The 21,311-nt window shown below is 38.9% G+C and overlaps 1 protein-coding gene across 6 annotated transcripts in view; it reads right to left on the minus strand.

The window, feature by feature from the left end:
• Nucleotides 1-243: 243 nt before the first annotated feature.
• Nucleotides 244-21,311, minus strand: part of FHOD3 (formin homology 2 domain containing 3) — a 379,860-nt gene continuing 358,792 nt past the window's right edge. For 3 of the 6 annotated variants that reach the window (XM_040087661.2, XM_040087652.2, XM_040087625.2), the window contains 2 exons: nucleotides 19,928-20,089; nucleotides 244-6,112 (listed from right to left, as the gene is read on the minus strand). In XM_040087661.2, coding sequence (XP_039943595.1) covers nucleotides 6,030-6,112; nucleotides 19,928-20,089 — 245 coding nt within the window. In that variant the 3' untranslated portion in view covers nucleotides 244-6,029. Of the gene's footprint in view, nucleotides 6,113-19,094; nucleotides 19,133-19,408; nucleotides 19,486-19,927; nucleotides 20,090-21,311 lie in introns of all 6 variants that reach the window. The other 3 variants (XM_058422724.1, XM_058422691.1, XM_040087634.2) reach the window with 2 other exon arrangements.

Raw genomic sequence — 21,311 nt, forward strand, 5'->3', positions numbered from 1 at the left:
TTTCATTTTCTTCACTCAAGATTAGGAATTAAACTCAAACTGTAGAACTAAGTGTAAAAGATGAGCTTTTTATGATCAGGCCACCCAGATGGCTTAATGGCAGCTGTTTTGATGTCCACATGATGGCATTGCAGCTACATTGAAGATATGAGGGAAAAAACTACATGACCCCCCTTCCCATCCATTTTCCATCCAAGCTCCCGTGATTGGCTTCATCAACAAAAACAGAACCAACCCAGTCAGTGCTTTATAAAGCTTTATTGCAAGATGTGTTTACACAACGCTGTAGAGGTGAGCTTTTTAACTACTTATATCAAGAAATTTTGGACACTGGTCTGCGGTCAGTTTTCCATATTGACCCTGCATGGCACAGAAAAAAAAAAGAAAAAAAAAAAAAAGTGTGATTGGATCTTCCAGACAGTAAAGTGGGAAGAGTGGGGTGAGAAGAGGCAGATAAAAATAAAATCACCTCCTGGTTTGTACTGAACGTGACACAGCTTCTGAAGGAACAATACAAACGGTAGGTGAGCTCTGTGTGTAATAAAATCTTAAAAGAGTAATTCAAGTTCTTTATGAAATAAAACAGAAACAAAAATGCATTTTCATGGACAATTAAACTTAACATAGGATGTATTCACCTAAAATAAGAAAACAACAAACAAAACAAAAACTCAACCAAAAGGACCTGTAGATAATATCTCTGACCATGCATGGCTTGTTTTTTAAATTACAATTCACAGAATAACATTGCTGGAGAGCCTATTTTACACTATGCTACACAGAACATGGAAAAACATGAGTAGTGACATTTACACAATTTTACATTATTTCTCCTTCATCTAAGAAACACATCCTCTTCTACTTTACATTTTTTTACAATTCCCAGCTCACAAAAAAAAAGACATTATATGCGCAAAGACAGTCTTTAAAAAGGAGAAATGCATCCAATGCTACAAATAAACCTTTTCTTTCACAGAAGCCTCTGCATTACATAGTGATTAAACAAAATATATCTTTTTATGCCACTCAATGTGAAATGGACTAATTAGATTTTTTTTTTTTCTTTTTGGCATAAGCATCAAACTATACGTCTCTGAAACTCCTTGCTATGTAGCTATTAAATTGCTTGCCAAAAAAGTATTGGGGTCACATCTGAAATTCCAATTGAGCCAGTTGCTGCCACAGTTGAAGCAAAGAAAAATGGGCTTTACATGCTGTTCAAATGTTTGTGAATGGTTTTCAATGGTTGCCTACAACCAAATATTTTCTCATTCAAAAACACTTCAGTCAGTTTTCTTTCAGAACCTGTAAGTCCCTGACAGTTTTTCCTCCAGAGGAGCATCAACAGTTGTATCCCTTCCAGCTTAAACAAGTGTTTCTTGCGTCCTATCGCTGCAAGCACAGAGCCACCATCTGTGTCCAGGGTCAGGCTGCCCACCAGCGCACGCTCAGCCCGCCTTGAAGGTAACGGGAGGATTGGAACACGTGCAGTGAAGCTACAGGAGTGAAAAGGAAGGAGGAATACGCTCCTGCTTCTGCCTAAGACTGCGTCCCCATGCATCCTTTGGAGAGAAGCAGGAAGCACATGCGCCTGTCCATGAGCTGCAGTGGAAGGATGAAGGATGTGAAACTGGTGGGCTGACACTTTGTTCCCATTTCATCTCTGTGAAATCAAAGCATTGCAATAACCACAGCTTCACAGTGAAGCTGAACACAGACCGCTGCCATCAGCCACACGGCTTCCAAAGCATTTTGGACAGCCACTTGCAGTGGTTGTACCCCCAGGGAGGCTGCTGCAGGGCAGATGCCTGACAAAAGGAACCATTTGCTGCACCTACAATGGCATCGTGCCCCTTGAGGTTTCCAGGGTTGTGGAAGTCCTCAAATGTAACTTTTCAACAGCTTTTAGTGTTGGCCAGGGTACACTTAGAGCACAGCGCATCAGGGATTTAAGGTGCTGTCCTGCAGAACCTTAAAGGAGGCCCTTGCTGCTCACCCACATCAAGACTGACTCGAAATTTCTGTTAAGTTGGGACAATAACTCATATCTTGATATTCCCATGTGATTATCTATTACGTTAAAGCCAAAGTCTCGTCCATCTACAAAACCCATGCCTTATTTTGCTGACAACCACTGCAGAGATTCACTAAAAAAGGGTGTCAAAAGAGAAAAAGAAATGTATTTTTAAAACCGTGTTTGAAGCTGCTTCCAGTATTTAAGGGAGAAAGAAAGACCCTCATTAAACCACCTTTTTTTTGTTGTTGTTGATTTTGGATTATGGACAAGGAGCTATCTAACAGAAAGGTCATACGTAGCAGCCAAGGAGTTATAAAACATCTGGAATCCATGAGCCTGGTGCCTGGCCTGACTGAAAGGTGAAGAGTGATGAATTTAACTTTTGTGAGGGATCTTTTACTCTCAAGTGTGGCACGCAAGCATTCCCTGGGGGTTTCTTCACTGCAGCCACGCAACTGCTACTGAGTGTTATCTCCACTTGGGAGTGAGATTATAGAAAGTATTTGCATGCAGTCTGCTTTTAAACATCAAGTGAGATGAAAGAAAATTGGGATAGCTTCCCTTTCAAGGTTATTTCATGTGCTAAAGTTTACCTCAGCATCCATATTGGAAAGGCATGGTGGCAGTCAAACACACAATGCTCTGGGCACTGCATCTGCAGCTGACTGTATCTATCAAAGGAAAGGGAAGAGAGGTAGGTATTATGGCTGCAAGAGTTTAAAAACAGCCTTCATGGATCTCTGAGTGAGAAATGAGAACATGCATTACTACACTGTGTATCCAAGACTTTTATATTTGTCAGAAACCAATCCACATCTCACACAAAACATGTCTTAAAACAAGTATTACATCCTTATGGTGGACTCTTCCAATGATGGAAGGGCAGGCAGCAGCTCAAAACCTGAAGGTTACAACCTCACTAGACAGAGTGAGGCATACAGATATAATAAATTCCTCTACTTCATCTGGAATCCACTAGTTAGATGAATGGGAACAAATATTATCCCCATAGTCAGGACACGCTGGCAGACTCTGGAGGAAATACTACCACCTTACAGATTAGTTGGTCATTTTTATCAGGAACCAAAATGGAAATCTCTCCTGTAGTTAGAGTGCTACACTATGTCTGATCATTTTGTTGCAATAAACGCTGAGGACAGTGGAATTTATCTGACTGTATACTAGTGCATAAAGAAGACCAAGTTATTCTTCGGGAAAGTTGCTATCAGTTTTACAGATAGAGAACACAAACAGAAAAACAAATGCCATGGAAGAACAGAGAAGGAAGAATCTGCTTCACATGTAAGACACTTATATCCAGAGAATATGAAAGAAACCACCTTTTTTCCCACTGAACTTATTCCAACCTATATTATTCCCCGTATTTAACGTTCTCCTTGATAAGAAACATATAAAATTTGTCACAATTTTAGCACAATTTGGAAAATACATATGCCCAACTATTAACAATTCATCAGCTATGTTATGTTTCAGAGACAGACGCTCTACTATGCTTAAATGAAACAAAAATTTTTTCCCTGTCAGAAAGTGGTCACAAACAGCCAAGTGGTGACCAATTTTGCACATTCAGCATATTTTTATTTAAAATTAAATTTAATTAACATCTAATTAAAATATTGATTTTAAAGACTTGTTTGATTTTCTCCCTCCAATCAAATACAGGATCTCTGACAGCATAAATGTACTTTGTTGCAGTTTTGTTTTTTAATATCATTTAGCAAGTAGCACAGTTCAACACGACCATTACATTCCGGGTGTCTTCCTCTTGTTTCAGGCTTCCAACACCTCCACAAACCCCCCTTACCTTCAGTTCTTTGTTCTAAGCATCCTTAAGCAAGCGTAGTGGTGAGCAGCACATGTAGATCCATTTTAAAATCCAGATGCTCATAGGTCTTGCCTATTTTACAGTGAAATTAGTTATATGCCACTTCTGTTTCCTAACCAACTTCTTCCTTTCCATAGCCTTCGAATACACAACATATTGTATTGATTACCCAGCTATTGCCTTCTGTCTACTTGTAAAATCAGCTTTTTAACAAATTGAGGGGAAAACCACATCAAACTCAATGCTGTTCTTAAGAACCGTTGCTCATTAGTGACTTTTTATTCCATGGGAGATCCAAGGTATCAGCAGATAAAGAATGAAATGTTACAATCAAGAGGGTGGACAGCATAGGCAGGATGTTCAGCCACAGATCTCACTGCAGTGTTGTCAGCTACCTGGCTCTGTCATCACTTGGATGCTGTGCTCAATGCAGCGTGATGAATGGTTTCAAAGGTTTATTGTGTTTGGTTCAACTCCCTTGAACAATCTTCAGTGATTATCCTGTCCTTAAAGAGAGCTTAGCGGAATAACTTGAAGTACCTGACCTGGCCTGGGTGCCAGAACCAACATAGCTATGGCATTAGGACACCAGCATAGACTATTATTTAACTCTATTTTCCAAGTGTGTTTTGCAGTCAAAATCAAACTCTGTTACCATGACTTAACTGCTGCAGTTCCTCAGTTAACCAGCTCAAAGAAAGTCTCAGCTGTTACTGCTGTGCAGACATACCCTTAATCTAGAGGCTAAGGCAACGGAAAGAGACAATCTTGTGCATCCTTGAGGATCTATTGGCCATATACAGACTTTGGCTTAAAAAGTTCCCTTTTATGTTAATGTTGGTTGCAGTTCTCTTCAAAATACTTCAACACTGTCTGAAGTGACTGTTCAATTCATCTTCACTGCTGTATATGTCCTCCACTTAAAGGCAGATGAGTCGACTAAAGGTTCTTCAAACATGCTGAGGGCAGTTACAAAAGTCAGTTACAAAACTGTGAGATAAGGGCAAATATATTGGAGTTGTTTACTGTGGTACCCACTCCACTTGTATCAAGGATAATCACAAAAAACCAGCAGTAACAGAACAGCAAAAACACAGCAGGCTTTATAGCAGGGCTATTTCATATTCAGATTCATTAAATTGAAATAAAATCACCACCACATTATCTTGCAGCAGAGAAAAGCAGCATGAAGGGCACAGGCAAGTGAACAAAAAACTTCTTGATCTTAGCATTCAAATGCATTTATCGAATATGTAAAATTGTTGATGTAGATCTCTCCAAAACTGTACAAATGCAGAGCCACAGCCCAGCCAGAGGGAGGACTTGTGTTCTCTCCTCTGTGTGCATGCTGCTATGTACAGTATGAGTGTGCATTCATGCACATAAATTCAGGATCCTAAACTCTCCACTTGTATTGCAGGCCATGGCCTGCCCCACAGGGTGGATCACGCTGAACAACACTGAGTTCTTGCAAAAAAGACATTCTTTTCCTCCTGTCCAGGTGGAACAGTAAGGCCCCACAGTGAAAATCACGGTCCAGCTGGCTTCAGCAAAAGCATGATTTCACACCGTGACTGCATATGTACAGATACATGCACACATGTCCACACATTCAGTCTGTACATATACAAAGGTACGCATACATTTTTACATTCTTTGGTGACAAAATAACAAAAAACCCAACAAACCACAGGGTTGCACAGACTGTGCATCTTTGCTTAATGAATCTGCTTGAGGAAAATTTGGGTTGCTGTAACAGGAGTTATTTTGCCTCTTTAAGGACTGTTCCTTGCATTGACAAAACGCCATACATTTACAATGACTAAAACAGGGCACAAGGAAAGCCAACGCAAACACAGCTCACATAATGACAGATAACTCAGAGAGCCCCCTTCTATCCACATCGACACACCATGAGAAGACGAAGCAATGTACTTTCACTTAGGAACACTCAAATGCCTCCTCAGTTACCGTCTGGACGTCATGCTGAGCTGTGGCACACCCTTCTTCTGCCCTGGATGTGGGGTTTTGCTTTTTGTTGCTTATTAAAATTGAACTACAGAGGATAGGATGTTGGGAGCAGCAGAGGAGGCTGGCAGTCCAATGCCACGCTGAAGGGTTGTGTGCTTCGGATGAACGGCTCTTCTTGTTGCCACCTCTGGGATGTCAAACCTGCATCTCAGAAGTGCTGATGAGGCCCAGTGCTTTGGCTTCTTCTGGTGTGAGCCCACTCTTTAGTGTCCTTCTCACTGCATAGTCATGAATTCCAAAAGCAGACAAAACAAAAAAAAAACAAAAACAAACCAAACAAGAAACAACAAAGAAATGCAAACAATTAGAATCAATAATTACACAAGACTTTCAGCTGCAAAAACCCCTGTTAACATGCAAGCTCAATCAAATCAAAAGTTGATGTCTATTTAGGGCCTCAAGTTCAGAAACACTGAGTAATGCTCTATAGCAAATTCATGGGAGCATCAGCAGAAACTCCAGTCAGGCAAAAATTCATTTGTCATTTTGACATTTAGTCAACAAAAGGTTTTAAGGAAAAAATACCGCAGCTTTTTAAGACTTTTTTTTCTCTGAAATTGTATCAGTTGATTTTTAGTCCACAGAAAGTATCATCTGCCCTATTATTTTATAATGTCATAAGAATTTTTTAAAAGAGCTTTGGGCTCTTTATAGGGATCTATTAAATATATCATATTAAATCCTTTGAGACTCTTTAAATGTGTTAAACCCTCCCCCCTCAAAGTTAAAAGACTATGAACATAACTATAGTAGATTAAAATAATTAAATCTACTGTTTTCATACATGCTCCCCTTTCTTTTGTAATGTTCCCCCATCCTAGTGCCATTTGTGTCACCTTTGCAATTGGTACTCTGCAGCACTTTAGCTGAATTTAAATGATAAATCTAAGCCAAAATCTTGTTTCTTAATTTTCCACAGAGTGTTCTGAACACTAGCCCTGGCAAAAGTTTTGATATTTGTGATTGCCTTTTTTATTCAGAAACAAGAGTCTGTGTGACTACACACACAGAGAATCAGTGTCCTCCTAGTTTTACAGGGGCTATGATTTTCAGGTAGATGTGCTTTAATTCAAAACACAAGTGGCGTGCTCACACTTTAATGTTCTTCAAGTACAAAACGCACACCGAGAAGTTCAAGCTGCATGCAAAGCATAAACAGTGACTTCATATTGAACAGAATATATTTAGAACCTTGAAAGAGTGAACTCTAGAGGAAACTAATCTTAGAGAAACCAATTGCAAAGAGTGGTCAAGGCGTTTTTGCATCATTTCGCACAATTAAGATCTCTCATTTACTGAGATACTCAGTCCATGTAACTGAAACTGGGTGATCACACTCAAGGGTTTGAACAGGAGTAAGAGAAGGGAATGGATTGGCATAGAAAACAAGGGGATAAGATAAAGGAAAAATACAGTGTATCTGAACATTTGATACCATGCAGGTTGAATGAACGGGATTTATGCTTGATTGTCAAACCACTTTCATCAGTTACTGAGGTTAATCAAATGAACTGGGAATGCCACATTTCTAATCCCTCCATTATCAAGCCCTTACTTGAAAACTTTTTTCCAAAGCTCACTCCTTTCTCCTAGATTATTTGTATTATTAAACACCACCAGGGGTCTGCATGAAAGCCTTTTTGGATACCCAGCTTTTCCTACAATACTAACATCTTCCAAGTTTACCAATACTGATCTTAAAGCACTGGAAGGTTAAATGAAAATGACAAAGCTAAGTTTAAGAAAACTAAAAAATATAACCAGAAGAGAAATAAACTTCAGAAAATGCTCTTGTCTCCTTGGTGAATACCCAACAGGACTTATGAGTCAGTTCTCATCACTGGCACTTTTTCTGGCTTCTCAGATTTGATATCCAGAATGTCTATGCTGACAATTGTTAATTTCCAGACATATGCTGTGGAATACTAGAGGATCTTAAGGTCTCAGTGAATCACCCAATGCTTATTTCTGTATTAAAATTAACTGTATCAGGAGTGGAAGGAAAAAATCCAAGAAAGCTGCAGCCTGCACTGTCTCTCCTCCGAATGCTTTTTTCTTTACCCTCTCTACATCAACAGCCAAACATGGACCGTAGCTTGTTTGGCCACCAGACAATAGTGTCATGCCAAAAAATACAGGGGACCAAACTTTCCCAGGGTGACTGTCTAGATGACATTGCATCTTCCCACTGATGCAAAAGTGAACTCTAAAACCAAACGTGGAACAAATTTCCCCGTTTTAGACACTTCTGAGGAAGCGTCAAACCAAATGCATTCAGGCTTGCTCTCACACATATCCCCAACTCTCTCAGACCGCACTCACTCATGTTTTCAAACTGAGCACAGTAACTGTAAAACAAAGCTATTTTTTCTTGTCAGACAGGAAGAAATCAATTTCACAGGAACTGATGTACTTTGCTAAGACTGGTTAAATATTGGACTAAGCTAAATTCTGCTCTTATTTATGATAAGATAAATCTAGAACAACCTTCTTTGGGTCCGTACAATTGCTACTACACAAATAATTGAGCTGAGACTCTATCTAACAACTGAAAGGAAAATTAGTACCTCTGTAACATAGTTGTTTAAATTCCTGCATCAGCCTGAGTAAGAGAATTACTAGTTTACTAGGAAAAGCCAAATGGATTTACAATAACATAAAGGTTTCTTTGAAGAAAACTACAGGAGTTTATATTCAGAAGCCATAATTAGGAGTTAAAATACCATGGTAGAAAGGAACGTCACAGAAAAGCAAGTAGTCTTCTTTGTGTTAACCAAGGTAAGCCTCTGAATCTCCAGATGCCTACCTATCAAACATACTAAAGTATTAGACTGACATCCTTTTGTATTAACTCTTTGATGACTCAAGAAATACTGTATGTAGGAGGTGGTAAAGATGAGTGCCCTGTTCTGGGTTTGCTTTATGATACACACAAGAAGTCTGGAGACCAACCCCACACCTGTATTTTCTGTGCCACTGAAAAACAAGTAGGCATGACAATACCCAATGAATTCCAGGGACATACTCAGGTGTGATTAAACAAAACACCCCTTGGTTCTAACTTAGCTCTCCTTTAATACAGAGAATGATAACTTGGGTTTAAAATATTACAGTGACTTAAGGTATTAGGGCCAGGAGTAAAAAAGAATAAAGAAAATAAAAAAAGAGGAAAAAGGAGGTCCAAACAATGCAGAACTTCTGTGGTTATAATGAGATTGTCATGAAAATAATAAAAAGCAAAGATGTGAAGAATATTTTCAGTGAAAGAATGATTCCCATGAAAACTGATGGCAGCTGACTTGTATAAACTAAGCATGTGGGGTCAGATACTGCAATATACTGTGGCTACTGGCAAGATTAAAGCTGTCCACCATCAATGGGCCGCTGGAAAGACAACAGCTGACAGAACCATCCTCCAGACTCAAATGAGGGAATTCTTAACCCTGTAATGTGAAAGGCCAGTCTGAAACAAATGAAGCCACTTAGTGTTTGTACTTAGGGAGATGTAAGTAGTTTAAAAAAAGGGTCTCTATATAAAAATTGTATCTAATATGCACAAATTACAGTACATTTCCTTATTTGAAGGTACAGTGAATGGGTGCAGCATACATAATAAGACAAATTCTGGCCCCACTATTCTCTGCACTGACTTGTTGAATAGGGAGGTTTGTGGGTGATGAAAACAGGAGAAAGCTGAGTTATCTACAGGAGCAAAAACTGCTGTGGGAGGTGGGTGAACCTTGTCTTGACATTCTGTTACACTGATGTCCTCAGTCATTGGTCTGTTTCCTCAGAAAGCTTGGTAGGGCTCCTCTACCTTAGGTCATGAACATGTTCCGTCATCAAAACTGAACATAGGGAGATATTTTCCTTCCATGTTTTATAGACAATGCAAAATTACATTTCTCAACCTAGGTCTTCACTCTCCCTGCTTCACTGAACTTTGTCATGTCTCTAACTGGACTAGACATAATATCTTGGCTTGTAAAACTCTTGGCCTGCTGCAGATCACATTAAACTGAGTTATGGAATGTATTTTGGAGGCAGTGACAATAAAAATAAGGCTTTCAAATGACCTTCTAGGTTCTTCAAGCAATTTTTAAAGCATTTGCTATAGAAACATAACATAGAGAGAAAATAACTTTTACTCTTGTCACAAGCAAAGCCTGCTGAGATCCCATAACCAAGAAACTAAATGTTGTTTTTCTGGGGTTAGAGGGTATGATATTCCTTGTTAATCATGAAATCTAGAATTCTGTTTGATATCCTGGCAGAATACAGTGTGCTTATGATGAACTCAACTAATTTGACTCTGTCTGTTGGGTTAAAATCTACAGAGATACACAGCCCTTGCACTATGCTGGGAAAGTTTTTTAAAAAAAGCGCAATTCCTGAAGCATAGCTTTGTCAGAGAATATAATTATCTAGGGTTTGGTTGTTTTTTTAAAGAACAAATAGCACTTCTAATTTCCTCTCTCCCTACCTTTTTCTTTTAGGATTCAATAAACAGTAAAGATCAGTCTGGCTGGCGCCATTTATTCTTGCACTTGCAATGGCTTTTGGCATGTGTGTCTACATCTGTGTGAGTCACTTGTAAGGCAGAATAGATGTGACCATTCTACTGCTCAGGCAGTCACAGAATGAGTGCCATTCCTGTTACAAAGATGTGGCAGCCACAGAACTTTCCCTCGGTCCTGGCTACAAAGGTAAAGCAGCTGCAAGTTGCTGACTTGAATGAAGAAAATTCCATGTGGCTGTAAATTTCACAGTGAGGACAACAGGATGGGCAGATTATACGAGGCAATACAGGCCAGCTCCATCATCTCATTTCATTTAATGTATCTTAGATTTTTTTTCTCTTATCTATCCATTTCCAGCTTGCACACTTCATCTAAGTTCTCATATATTTACATTTAATATATTGTCTTGGACTTTATTACAGTGAGTCCAGCAATGGCAGTTGCAACTCAAAAGTTCAGTCCAGACAGCCTTGCTCATATTTTCTTATTTTAATTCTTGTCATGTTTTTATGTCTATGTAAGTTATGCTTAATTATGCATATATCACTGCTTAATAGATATGCCTAAATGCTTAATAGAAAAGCTTTAACATTATGTGTAGGTGTGGCAATTTTCTTACAGAGATTTGTAGGTGAATTTTTGGAGTATACCACACACTTCTCTGAAGAAGTACAGACAACTGAAGTGTGGTCTTTGTCTGGGTCAGCCACACAGAAAGCTCTCAGAACCAACACAGTATTATGTATTATTATTCTGCAGCTTTGAGTCCTGTCAACACTTCACAGATGGCAGAAGTCTCTCCTAACAAGAAATTTAGTAGGTCACAACCACCTCTGGGTGTAACTTATAGTGGCTGTGACATAAAGAGGAGTCTAGCAGTGGGACAGGACAAACTGGCACTTCATAAGGAAAGTTAAATTTGATTTTCATCTCCAGGTGGCTTATGTTATAGGGAAAAAAAACCCCAAAAACCAGCATTTCTTTAGAGAACCTGGGCTGCATGAAGAGCATACCCGTTTTCAAAGTAACATTTAACACGCATTTGCAACTGTTAAAGTTACCAACTTTATGTATTTCACAGATCATCATTTACACAGTCCCAAAAGTAGAGCAGAAAAGAATTAACTCCTTCCTTGACAGCCTTCTATGACAAAATCCCCTTAATTTACACAAATTCCACTATGATGAGTTACTACTAAAAGCAATCCTGCTGCAACCTCTTTCATAATTACTCCCACTTAACTTCATCAGTCAGAAGTGATTCCACTAATAATTGGTAAAGCATCAAGGGTACAAAGCTCACCAGCAACCAAGGCTGCATGACAGAGTCACTACACACTTTTCAAGACCAGATTATGCATTAACAACGCACAGGTTGGAAAAAGACAGGATGTCGGATACAAAAAGTAAATCATCTAATGTGAGTGTTTAAGGGCCTGCAGCCTTTACCTTTCATTTGCAATTTTAAAATGACTCCCCTAAGCGGGGTTTTTAGGTTCTGAACATAGAGATGTCTCTTGGAGAGTGACTTGGCAGGGGAGTATGACCAAGCTTGAGCACCTGGGCTCTGCAGAATGCAAATTAATTATTGCCATTAGGAATCCACGCTGGGGAATAAAACAGTAAAAGGCATCGTCTCTATGAGCCCATCAGATGAAAAATAACTGTGATCAAAACAATCTTGTAAATTCACTATTCAGATGGTGTTATTCTGCCTAGAGAAAGCCATATATATAATATATATATGCATAATTTCTTTTTATGAAACATTTTCGTCCATCTTCTAAGAGAGACTTCCCTCCAAACGCTTCTGACACTCGTGTCCAAGCAAATCCCTGCCTTCCCAGCCTCTTCTGCTCATCTCCTTGGTAGCAGCAGAGGGCTCCCTTTGGCAGCTGTTGAGAGCACCATGCTCTGGAAAGCCACACAGGAGATCGTGTTTGTTTGCTGCACTTCCTTCAGAAACGCCGCCCTGTACCTCTCTGCCTTCTCTCGTTCCTAGGTGAGCTGCTTTCCAGAGGAACTCAGAGATTTTGTCAGCCAGAAACTCACTGCCGCCTAGTTCTTACTAGGATGCTGAAACACATGATCTTTCAGGAAGGAAGGATGATACAAATAAGGAACAAATTACTGGTTGGAGAAAAATTTGCAAGTTACTTTAATACCAAGAGAAAGCAAACAAAATACATATTCTATCGACTTCGGATTAATGGTGTGCAACTCAACTATCCGTATTTTTTAAAATACTTAAGACTTCGATATCCTACTTTTGGGAATGAATCCTGTGACAATAATTCAAAAGCCTTTACCTTCAAAACACATCAATTAAAATAAGATCAGAGGGCAACATAGAGGAATTCACTGATGCAGTGAATGGCAAACTGCCAAAAGTCAAAACAACAATCTGCATCTCCTGTAAGATGCAAAGAAATGGAGTAAAGTTATTTCTTCTTCCTACAGAACCTCAGTTGAAAAAGTAGCAGAACTGTGTACCATAATGGTATTTATATAGAAAATGTCAATGCTACTATGCTGTGATCAGGAAAACAGGAATGTGTTTTTTTTCTACATGTAATACTGATACCACTTGCTCTTTATCAGCTGCTCATCTCCTGCTGGTTTCCCCTGCATTACCTTCAGCTTGCTCTCTCCTGAAATTAAGGAAGTGCCACTTGGCTAAGAAGAGATGGCCAGAGAGATTCTGGCACTTTTAAGTCCTTGTCTAGAAGCCCATGCAAAGTTGTATTTGGTTTTCTCAGTGTTGGAGACGGCACAAGGATGGTCTGCCTATGCTGTCAGATCCTGAGGAGACACTGGCTTCACCTGGACAGGCACTTAGTCCCAGGAGGTGACAGCTAATCTAAAACCCCCTGGTACCACCCCACCACCACAGCAGTTTTCTCTTTGTTCCTACACACGCTCTTTGTGCTTGGGTTGTAATGTACATGTACGTGAAAATGTCTGTGTAGTGTTCATATCTCTCTTCTCCCTGTGAAGTGAAATGAACAGGGATACAGGAGAAGTAGTTTTTGTAAACATTGCATATTTAATTTTGACTTCCCACATAAAGGCAATGACTGCTCACCCCTTATTCAGTTGCTGTATTACAACAATGCTGCTCAGTTTTAAGCAAACACTACAATTCACAATTCACAAATCTCTAATAGTGGTACAGGAATCCAACATAAAGCTAAGAAGTGTACATACTGGTGCAGGCTAGGATAACTTGTTATGTGACCTCTATTTAAAAAAAAAAAAAAAAAAAAAAAAAGTTTCAATCAGAAATTTTGAGACCACAAGCCCCAAAAGAAATAATTTCTAACAGAATAATGCTCATTTTAGAAATGACTCACAGATTCCTCTAAAATAGTGAGTGGAAAATGAATTTAAACCTCTTTTACAAGCAAATTTTTAAACTAGATATTTAAACCAGCCTTTTAAAAACCCTTTTGTTTTGAAGGCTACATCATGTAGAACTGTGCAGGATGATTGCAAGTTCCCTCTGCAGTGCTAGGACCAGGCAAACACTTGAACAAATCCTGACGAATGACAGGTATGGTCTGAAACTCATGGAGACTGCCAACAAAATATATAAGTACTACACATTTGAACATGCAAAAAGTAGAATGTCTACCCTACCTGTCAAAACCAGATATCTTTAAAAAAAAGCTATTAAAAAAACCCATAATACACATTGCAAAGTGGAAACTGAAGACTTATAAATAAATGTGTGCCAACTTAGAAATGGTACTGCTATCAACAATCACAATTATGTATGCCATCAATTGCAATGGACAAAACTGAAAACACGGAACCAGATATTTAGCCTCAAGATTTAAATAAATTTATTACTATCAAAACTCATGGCAAGTCCTATGGGTTACCAACTGATGGCTAATGGTTATGCAACAGGCAGGTATGGTAGTAGTTAGTCAAAGGTTGGACTTGATGAACTTAGAGGCCTTTTCCAACCTTCATGATTCTATGCTTCTGTGGTTCTTCCTTTTCTGTTTGTTCTCCTACAGCTGTTGACGTTGGCCTCTGGCATAGATGAGAGAAGGGACTACAGAGACCTCACCCTGATCATATATGTGAATCTCTAGAGCTTACTGTGGTCAGCTGCATTTATTATAAATTAATTAATTATTATTAATAATTTAAATTAATTGGGTCTTTTTTAATTTATTGTAGAGTTTTATTCTCCTACTTTTGCAAAGATCTTGCCATCCTAAGGATGGAAGAATGTAATTCTTAAAAGGCACCCAAGACTCAAGCTATCTTGGCATCTAATGGAGATAACCTTCCAGCTGCCAGAGCTCTAAGTGCTTTACCTCACATTCGGTTTTCATTCAATAATTTTTTTTTTTTTATTAAACAAGGCATTGGCCTTTTGAAGGCTCAGTACTTTGTGTAGGGACAAACTGACTGGTATTGAATACCATCAGTCATAGATTTATTTTTTCTAAATGCAAAAATTGTTCCTAAATATGCATCTCTAACTAGATAACTCTGACCCATACTCTAACTTCTGATAGAATCCAGCTACTCAAATCTTAAATAATTAATTGCAAATTTAAAGTTGTTTGCCTTTAAAGAATTTTATATACCCTTTCTTCTTGCAAGGTTTTTATTTTTTTTAACATATAATTTCCATTAACTCCTGCTTTTAGTCAGGCTATAAATACCAGAAGAACAGTCTCCCTCCTGGTATTTTGGCACTTCTGTACATTTTCAAAGCCAGAAAAAGTAAGGGGAGAGACATGAAACTGAAAAATAATGAAAATAACAAAGAAAATATGTAGAACAAGTTAAATAATGCACCCTATGAATGCTCAACAAAAAATGCACACCTCTGGATTCAAACAGTGTCCCATGTAGTACTTTGTACTACATATTTACAACATATTTATTCCAAAGCAGCAGTGCATGTGGCACTAAAACTTCTCTAACGCTGGTCTCCATGCCTGGTCCTTTGGCAGAGCTCTTTCCTACATTTTAGCACCTGATGACACCAGGCGTTGACACCACGCACCATGACACCTATTTCACGTTTACAGTATGAAATACTTGACCTAGGATCAGGTATTTAATCCACAGGCCCCGAGTTTACTTGTCTAGGATTCAGGCTGACTCAATTCCTACCTCCACCCATTTCTGCATCATGATTTTTAAGTATTTTTTACTCCCTGCAAGCCATTACACAAATAAATCAATAAATCCTAATGAGATGTTTCCATACCTCAAGGGTCTGTCACAGGGTGTATTATTAGGCTAACACATAATTTCAAAGCCTGATAAAAGAGCAAGGCATTATCACAAATCAGTTTGATCAAGTTATCTCACTGAAATATTAAATTAAATTGTGATTCAACCATTATGTGTTCCAAACCCTCTTTTCTAACTCAAATCTAAAGCAGATTTTCCATTTTAATATAATTTAAGAGTAACAGGAGTGTGTGCACACACACAGAGACACTCTGAGATAAAGCAGCGTGAGAACAAGCCTCTCACTCTGCACCATCTCCATGCAGTGTCTCCAGCGGCATCTAATAAAAACATCACTATGCTGCTCATCATCAAATACCCGTCACACCCGGGCCCCACAGGATAGTTCATCATCCAGGGTCAGATGAAGACCTAGATGCAAACAGTGCTGCACAGTCAAGCCAAATTTAAAGAGCTACTTCCTTAGAAATAAATAGTCTTGTTTGGCTATTTATTTCTAAGGAATTCACAAGTATTGCTTACAATTTCTAACCATTCACAAGCGTTGCCCAGCATATGTCAGAATCAGTTCAAATATCTTCCATATGCTTATTCATGTTTAATAAACTGCAGTATGATTTTTCCTGATGCTGACTCATAGGAAATGTGTCATTCTCCTGAGACAGATCCGTCCAGTTCAGTGAGACCAACACGGAGATGGCACCTCAGCAAGAGTCTAATCACCGAGAAAACTGATTTTCTTTTAAGGGATCTACATTTAAATAGACATCCAGGACAAGAAAGAAAACAGTAGTATCTTCCTATTTGTGATTATGGAGTTTAGGGGAGGCTCTTTAATTCAATATACATAAGTAAAAAATATTATCTTATGGATGATACTGCTAGTCTTTATGAAATTTGGAATATGAACTAGAGTGATTATTAAAACTTTCTCCTCCTAACTTTCCCTTGCACTCATATTTTGTTATGGCACCACTTGTGAAGGCTTTCCTAAACTTACAGGAGAACCAGACAATCCTAATTATATTATATTTATTTCAGTGCTAAGTTGAACATCTCCCTATAATGTTATAGAAAACCTTCTCATAGAAAGCTGCATTTAGACTGCAAGAACAGAAACAGTATATTTTCAACATAATTTTTATGCTTAATTTTAAACATTTAAACATGCTGAACTGACATCTCTAGTGGCTGAGGTCTATTTTTTTACACACAGAATATAAATATAAGAGAAAAAAAAAAACTAAACCAAAACAACAGAAGCTTCGATGGCACCTTCCTTTGAATCTGTTTTTGAACTATTACCTCAAGGAGCTGACAGAGCATTTTGGTTTCTGCGGCTCATTCAATCCTGCAGCTTTCTGATGAACAAATACAACTGCAATGTTATTTTCTCAGATACAGTGCCACTCTAGTATCTGGTAGGCAGGTCACTGAACACCTGTTGTAAGGCAGTGACTTCCAGTTGATTACTGCGCTTCTAAATGACAAATTTTATCCTGAAAATCTTCCACTGTGTAAAGGTCTAGCACAGAATCTCTCCAGATCATCACAGGAACTCAGTTGTTATGCACTTACCCTGTACTTTAGATTTCTGTACTTTACTTCAGCTCCCACTGAACAAATTCCTTCTTACTAGTCATATCTTGATTTATCAGTAACCCTTCCTATCTTCAACCAGCAGATACAGACATTTCCATCTGTCATTCGTTGGAGGACTCCCTGCCTTATTCCTCCACCCATTTTATAGTTCTGATGATTGCCCTGAGCCTTCAAACTCTTCTACATCATTATGCCCTAACCAAGTGCTCTCCATACCAGATACGGTCACACTGCTCAACAACCACAGAAGGTAAAATGCTTCAAATGAACATGTCAAGATGTCTCATTTTCCTATTGCAACAATTTCCTGAATTCAACATAACATGTTCCATAAATCTTGTTCTGCTTTCCTCTAGCTATAAATGACTCGAGTAATTTTTGTGGGTTTTTTTCACATTTCACTGTCTTTTTAATGGGAAAAAAAAAATCCCTTGTCCATGAGAACCTTCTGCTGGAACCACAGCAAATGTTTATAGTGCAACTGCATATAAATCTTTTGGGTTTCTGATTTTGCTAAAACCATGTATCTCAGTCCATGCTCACTAAAATATTTGCCGAATGCTAAGTAAGCCTGACAAGATTTCTAGTTGCGCACTGAAAGCCATGAGACATATGCAACATGATGCACAAGGAAAATTATTCCTTTCAAGTGAGCTTCTCTTTGATGTCCATGAATAGATTGAATACCAAGCTCATGGCAAAAGCCAAAAGATGTGTATGGGAGTCTGAAGATTGAAGGCAATGAATCAAACCTATCAGATAATAGGGTCTGTTTGCTCTACAGGTAATAAATATCATAGGGTCTGCTAATCTAAACCATTGAGATATGCCTAAAAATCTACTTTCTTATATGTGCATGTGTTTCTAACTGGAATATCTTCTGCTCATTTAACTCACATCATGCATTAGCAAGGGCTGGTCTCTCTATTTCCTGGAGATCTCATATAATTAGTCTAGCTGAGTGTATTTTAAAGATAAACTACTTCATTAATTCATCATCCAGGTATACTGACTATCAGAGTGAAGCAGTTCAGTTAGGATATTCTCCTTCCATGCTTCTGCACATGTCAGCTAAAAGGGACATTAAACTACTGAACTTTATGTTTGTTTTGAAACTGTCTTTTAATCTACTTAAGAGTCTCATCCAGATCTTGAAGAACAAACAAGCTCAAGAGCTGGATTCTATCATGATTAATTACAATGGAAATCAGGCCCAGCCTAAACATTTACTGAATGTTTAATTCCTGTTAATGTTTTTACTGAGTATAAAAAGTTCCATTGAAAAATATATAGTATTTTTATTGTCAGTATCCCATTTTGTTGTTTCTGCAGCAAGTGCTTCCTTGGGAAAAAACGGTATCTGGCAAAAATTAGGAATAAGAGGTTTTGGTATATGTGTGTATGAAGACAGTGTTGCCAACAGAGGAAATACTTTAGCATGGGTTAAACCATGGAAACAGGGATAAAGCATGGAAATAGGCAAACATACAGGAGATTTATTTGATATGCACAAGCCAACTGCAGATGTCAGCACGTGCAGAACACCAGAACTCTGTGGGGAAGTGGGTAGCAGCAGGTGATGCCAGAAAGAGGTAAGGCACAGTGTATGACAGAAAGTAAGACAGACAATCCAGTGTCAGCTCATTTTCTTTGTTTAGAGACTGGCACATCTAACCAAAGTGTCCACTTTGCCTCTGCTCTTGCCACATGCAGAAGTTCCTTTCTTAGCATGTTGGGGAAAGTGAATTGCTTTCAGCACATGCTAGTTTACAGCAAATACCAAATGTTTTTGATCACCCATTATGTTAGAACAACTCCACAAAAAAGAAAATCTGTGTCATTTTTCACTCACTGTTGTTGTCTCCTCTTTGTCCTAACTTCCCAGAAATGCTAAAAAAATGGATGGAAAGGTAGTCAAAAAGCCACATATGGTTAATGACGTTAAACACTAAAATCTTATGTTCTTTGGGTAGTTATCGTTCTCATAGTATTTGCACTAGTTTCTGCACATGAGGAAAAACAAAACAAAAAAAACCAAACCCAGAAAGTTCATCACCTCTTAAACACTGGATTTACTAATGAAACCAAACTCTTCAAACATGGGTGCCGCAGCTCAGCCCCAAGGCCACACTACACCATTGAAAGACCACCTTATAAATGTGCTACCTTTTCTTCCCAGTGGAAGTTAAACTCCTCTATAACCACTTTGCAGCCAAGCAGCAGTAGACATTTTGTTTTCAGGGCTGCGGAAAGACAGCATACAGCACGAGAGAGAAAGATTTTAAAAGACGAAAATATCTCAAGCTACTTTTTGCTTTATGAATAAGTTCAGCTACAGACACAACGATTAATCTTTATGCCAGTTCACAGTAGGTTACAGCATTTTAAGCAGTCTCCATCTGAGGTCCTGATCTGAATTCTCTAGTGATGCATAAGTACTGTCATAAAGCACCATAAACCATTCTTCTCATTCTGCTAAGGACATTTCAAGTTCTGTAGAAGACAAAGTCACCCACTGCATGCAACACCGTTTAAACATAGTAAGAGGAACATAAGCCAATCACCAGCACACACTCAAGCCACTCCTAATGCATGTCTGCCTACCAAAGGCCTGGTTCCTACACCGATACACATAAATATTTGCACGTTCCCTTGTTTTGAGCAATTTAATAGCTCTATACTCACATGACTTCCTATTTGCTCGTGACCGCTTCCTCTCTCTAGGCACCGCTCGCTGGCTTGGCACTTGGGTGGCGGACTTGACAATGCGATCCATGATCTCATCCGCGGCGTCGTCCGTTGCGTTTGGTGAATCATCGTTGCCAGCGTTCCACGAACCGATACGACCTGGAAAAGTCCAGCAAGTGAATTTGGGAAAAAGAAGAGAGGAAGTCTCTTGCATCACTTTGGTTTTGCAATTGGGTTTTCTGGGAAATTACAGCAGGCAGCTCAGTCATCCCAACTTCAATTCAACCAAAGAAGAAGAATCTGCCTAATGGAGTATATTTCTAAATAATAGCCTAGACTCTTTGCTGTACCAGCAGAGAGCCAAGAACTCAAATACAATTATAATATATATATTTACATGCACACTTTCTATTCCTTTAAGCTTTGGTGTCTTGCTCTTGACCATACAACTGGCAAATGCCTGCTAGAGGCTGCCTATAAGCCAAGGAAGGATAGTGTTGTGTGACCATGTTTCTCTCTGCTCCTATTACAAAGACACTAGAAGATGTGGCACATCTTAGAGATCGATGCAAATCACAAACGCAGGTCCTTTTGTACTGAAAGACCTAGCAATTTCTGAGCATCTGTATCATGATGCAGTGTAAAGGAGACAAGAAAAATGCATAAAGTGTAGTTTGACATGTCTCACCCCCTTCACAATCAAGAATTCACCTTCTTATCACAGAGTTGTCATGTCTCCTGGCATGACTGTGTGTGCTGTGTTACGAGTGGAAGAGTTGTTGGCAAGCCGAAAAGCTGAAAGCAACTTTGGTTAAAACCACAAACAAATAAGTGAGCCATGTTTCCCAGTCCAAGGCTCTGGCACTCCTTACTCCATAGAACATTGTGTAACTCATCTTTGGGTTCCTCCATTACTGGCTACTGTTCTGCGTGCACTTTGTTATTAAATTATTTGAAGGCCAGTGTGCAGTGTGAACACTGACAGCGAATTTCGCAAAAGAGTAGATGTGGTACAATTGCAAGCAGCTAAGAAATCACCAACAAGGCCATTTTATACCACATCCCTGAAATTCATGAACAGCTTTGATCAGGCCTTTAATCATCTGCCTTATCTCCTGGAATTTTCACGAGCAGTTCTATTACAACAGTGCTCCTGACAAGCTCTTGTCTGGCTCACCCATCTTCTGCTTTTGTTCTGGGGAACACAAGCTGACTCCTACAATCAGAACACTCTCCTCATCAGCATTCAGTGGATTACTTCAGCTGTTCAGCTTGTTGTAGTGCAGCTTGAATTTAATCTTTGTACTTTAGTTAGCTGACTGGCTCCTTACATTGGGGCTGTGAAACTTCTGAATTAGCCAGAATCATGGTTTTGAGCCTT

Source organism: Hirundo rustica, chromosome 1 (assembly GCF_015227805.2).
Source record: "Hirundo rustica isolate bHirRus1 chromosome 1, bHirRus1.pri.v3, whole genome shotgun sequence".
NCBI lineage: Eukaryota > Metazoa > Chordata > Aves > Passeriformes > Hirundinidae > Hirundo > Hirundo rustica.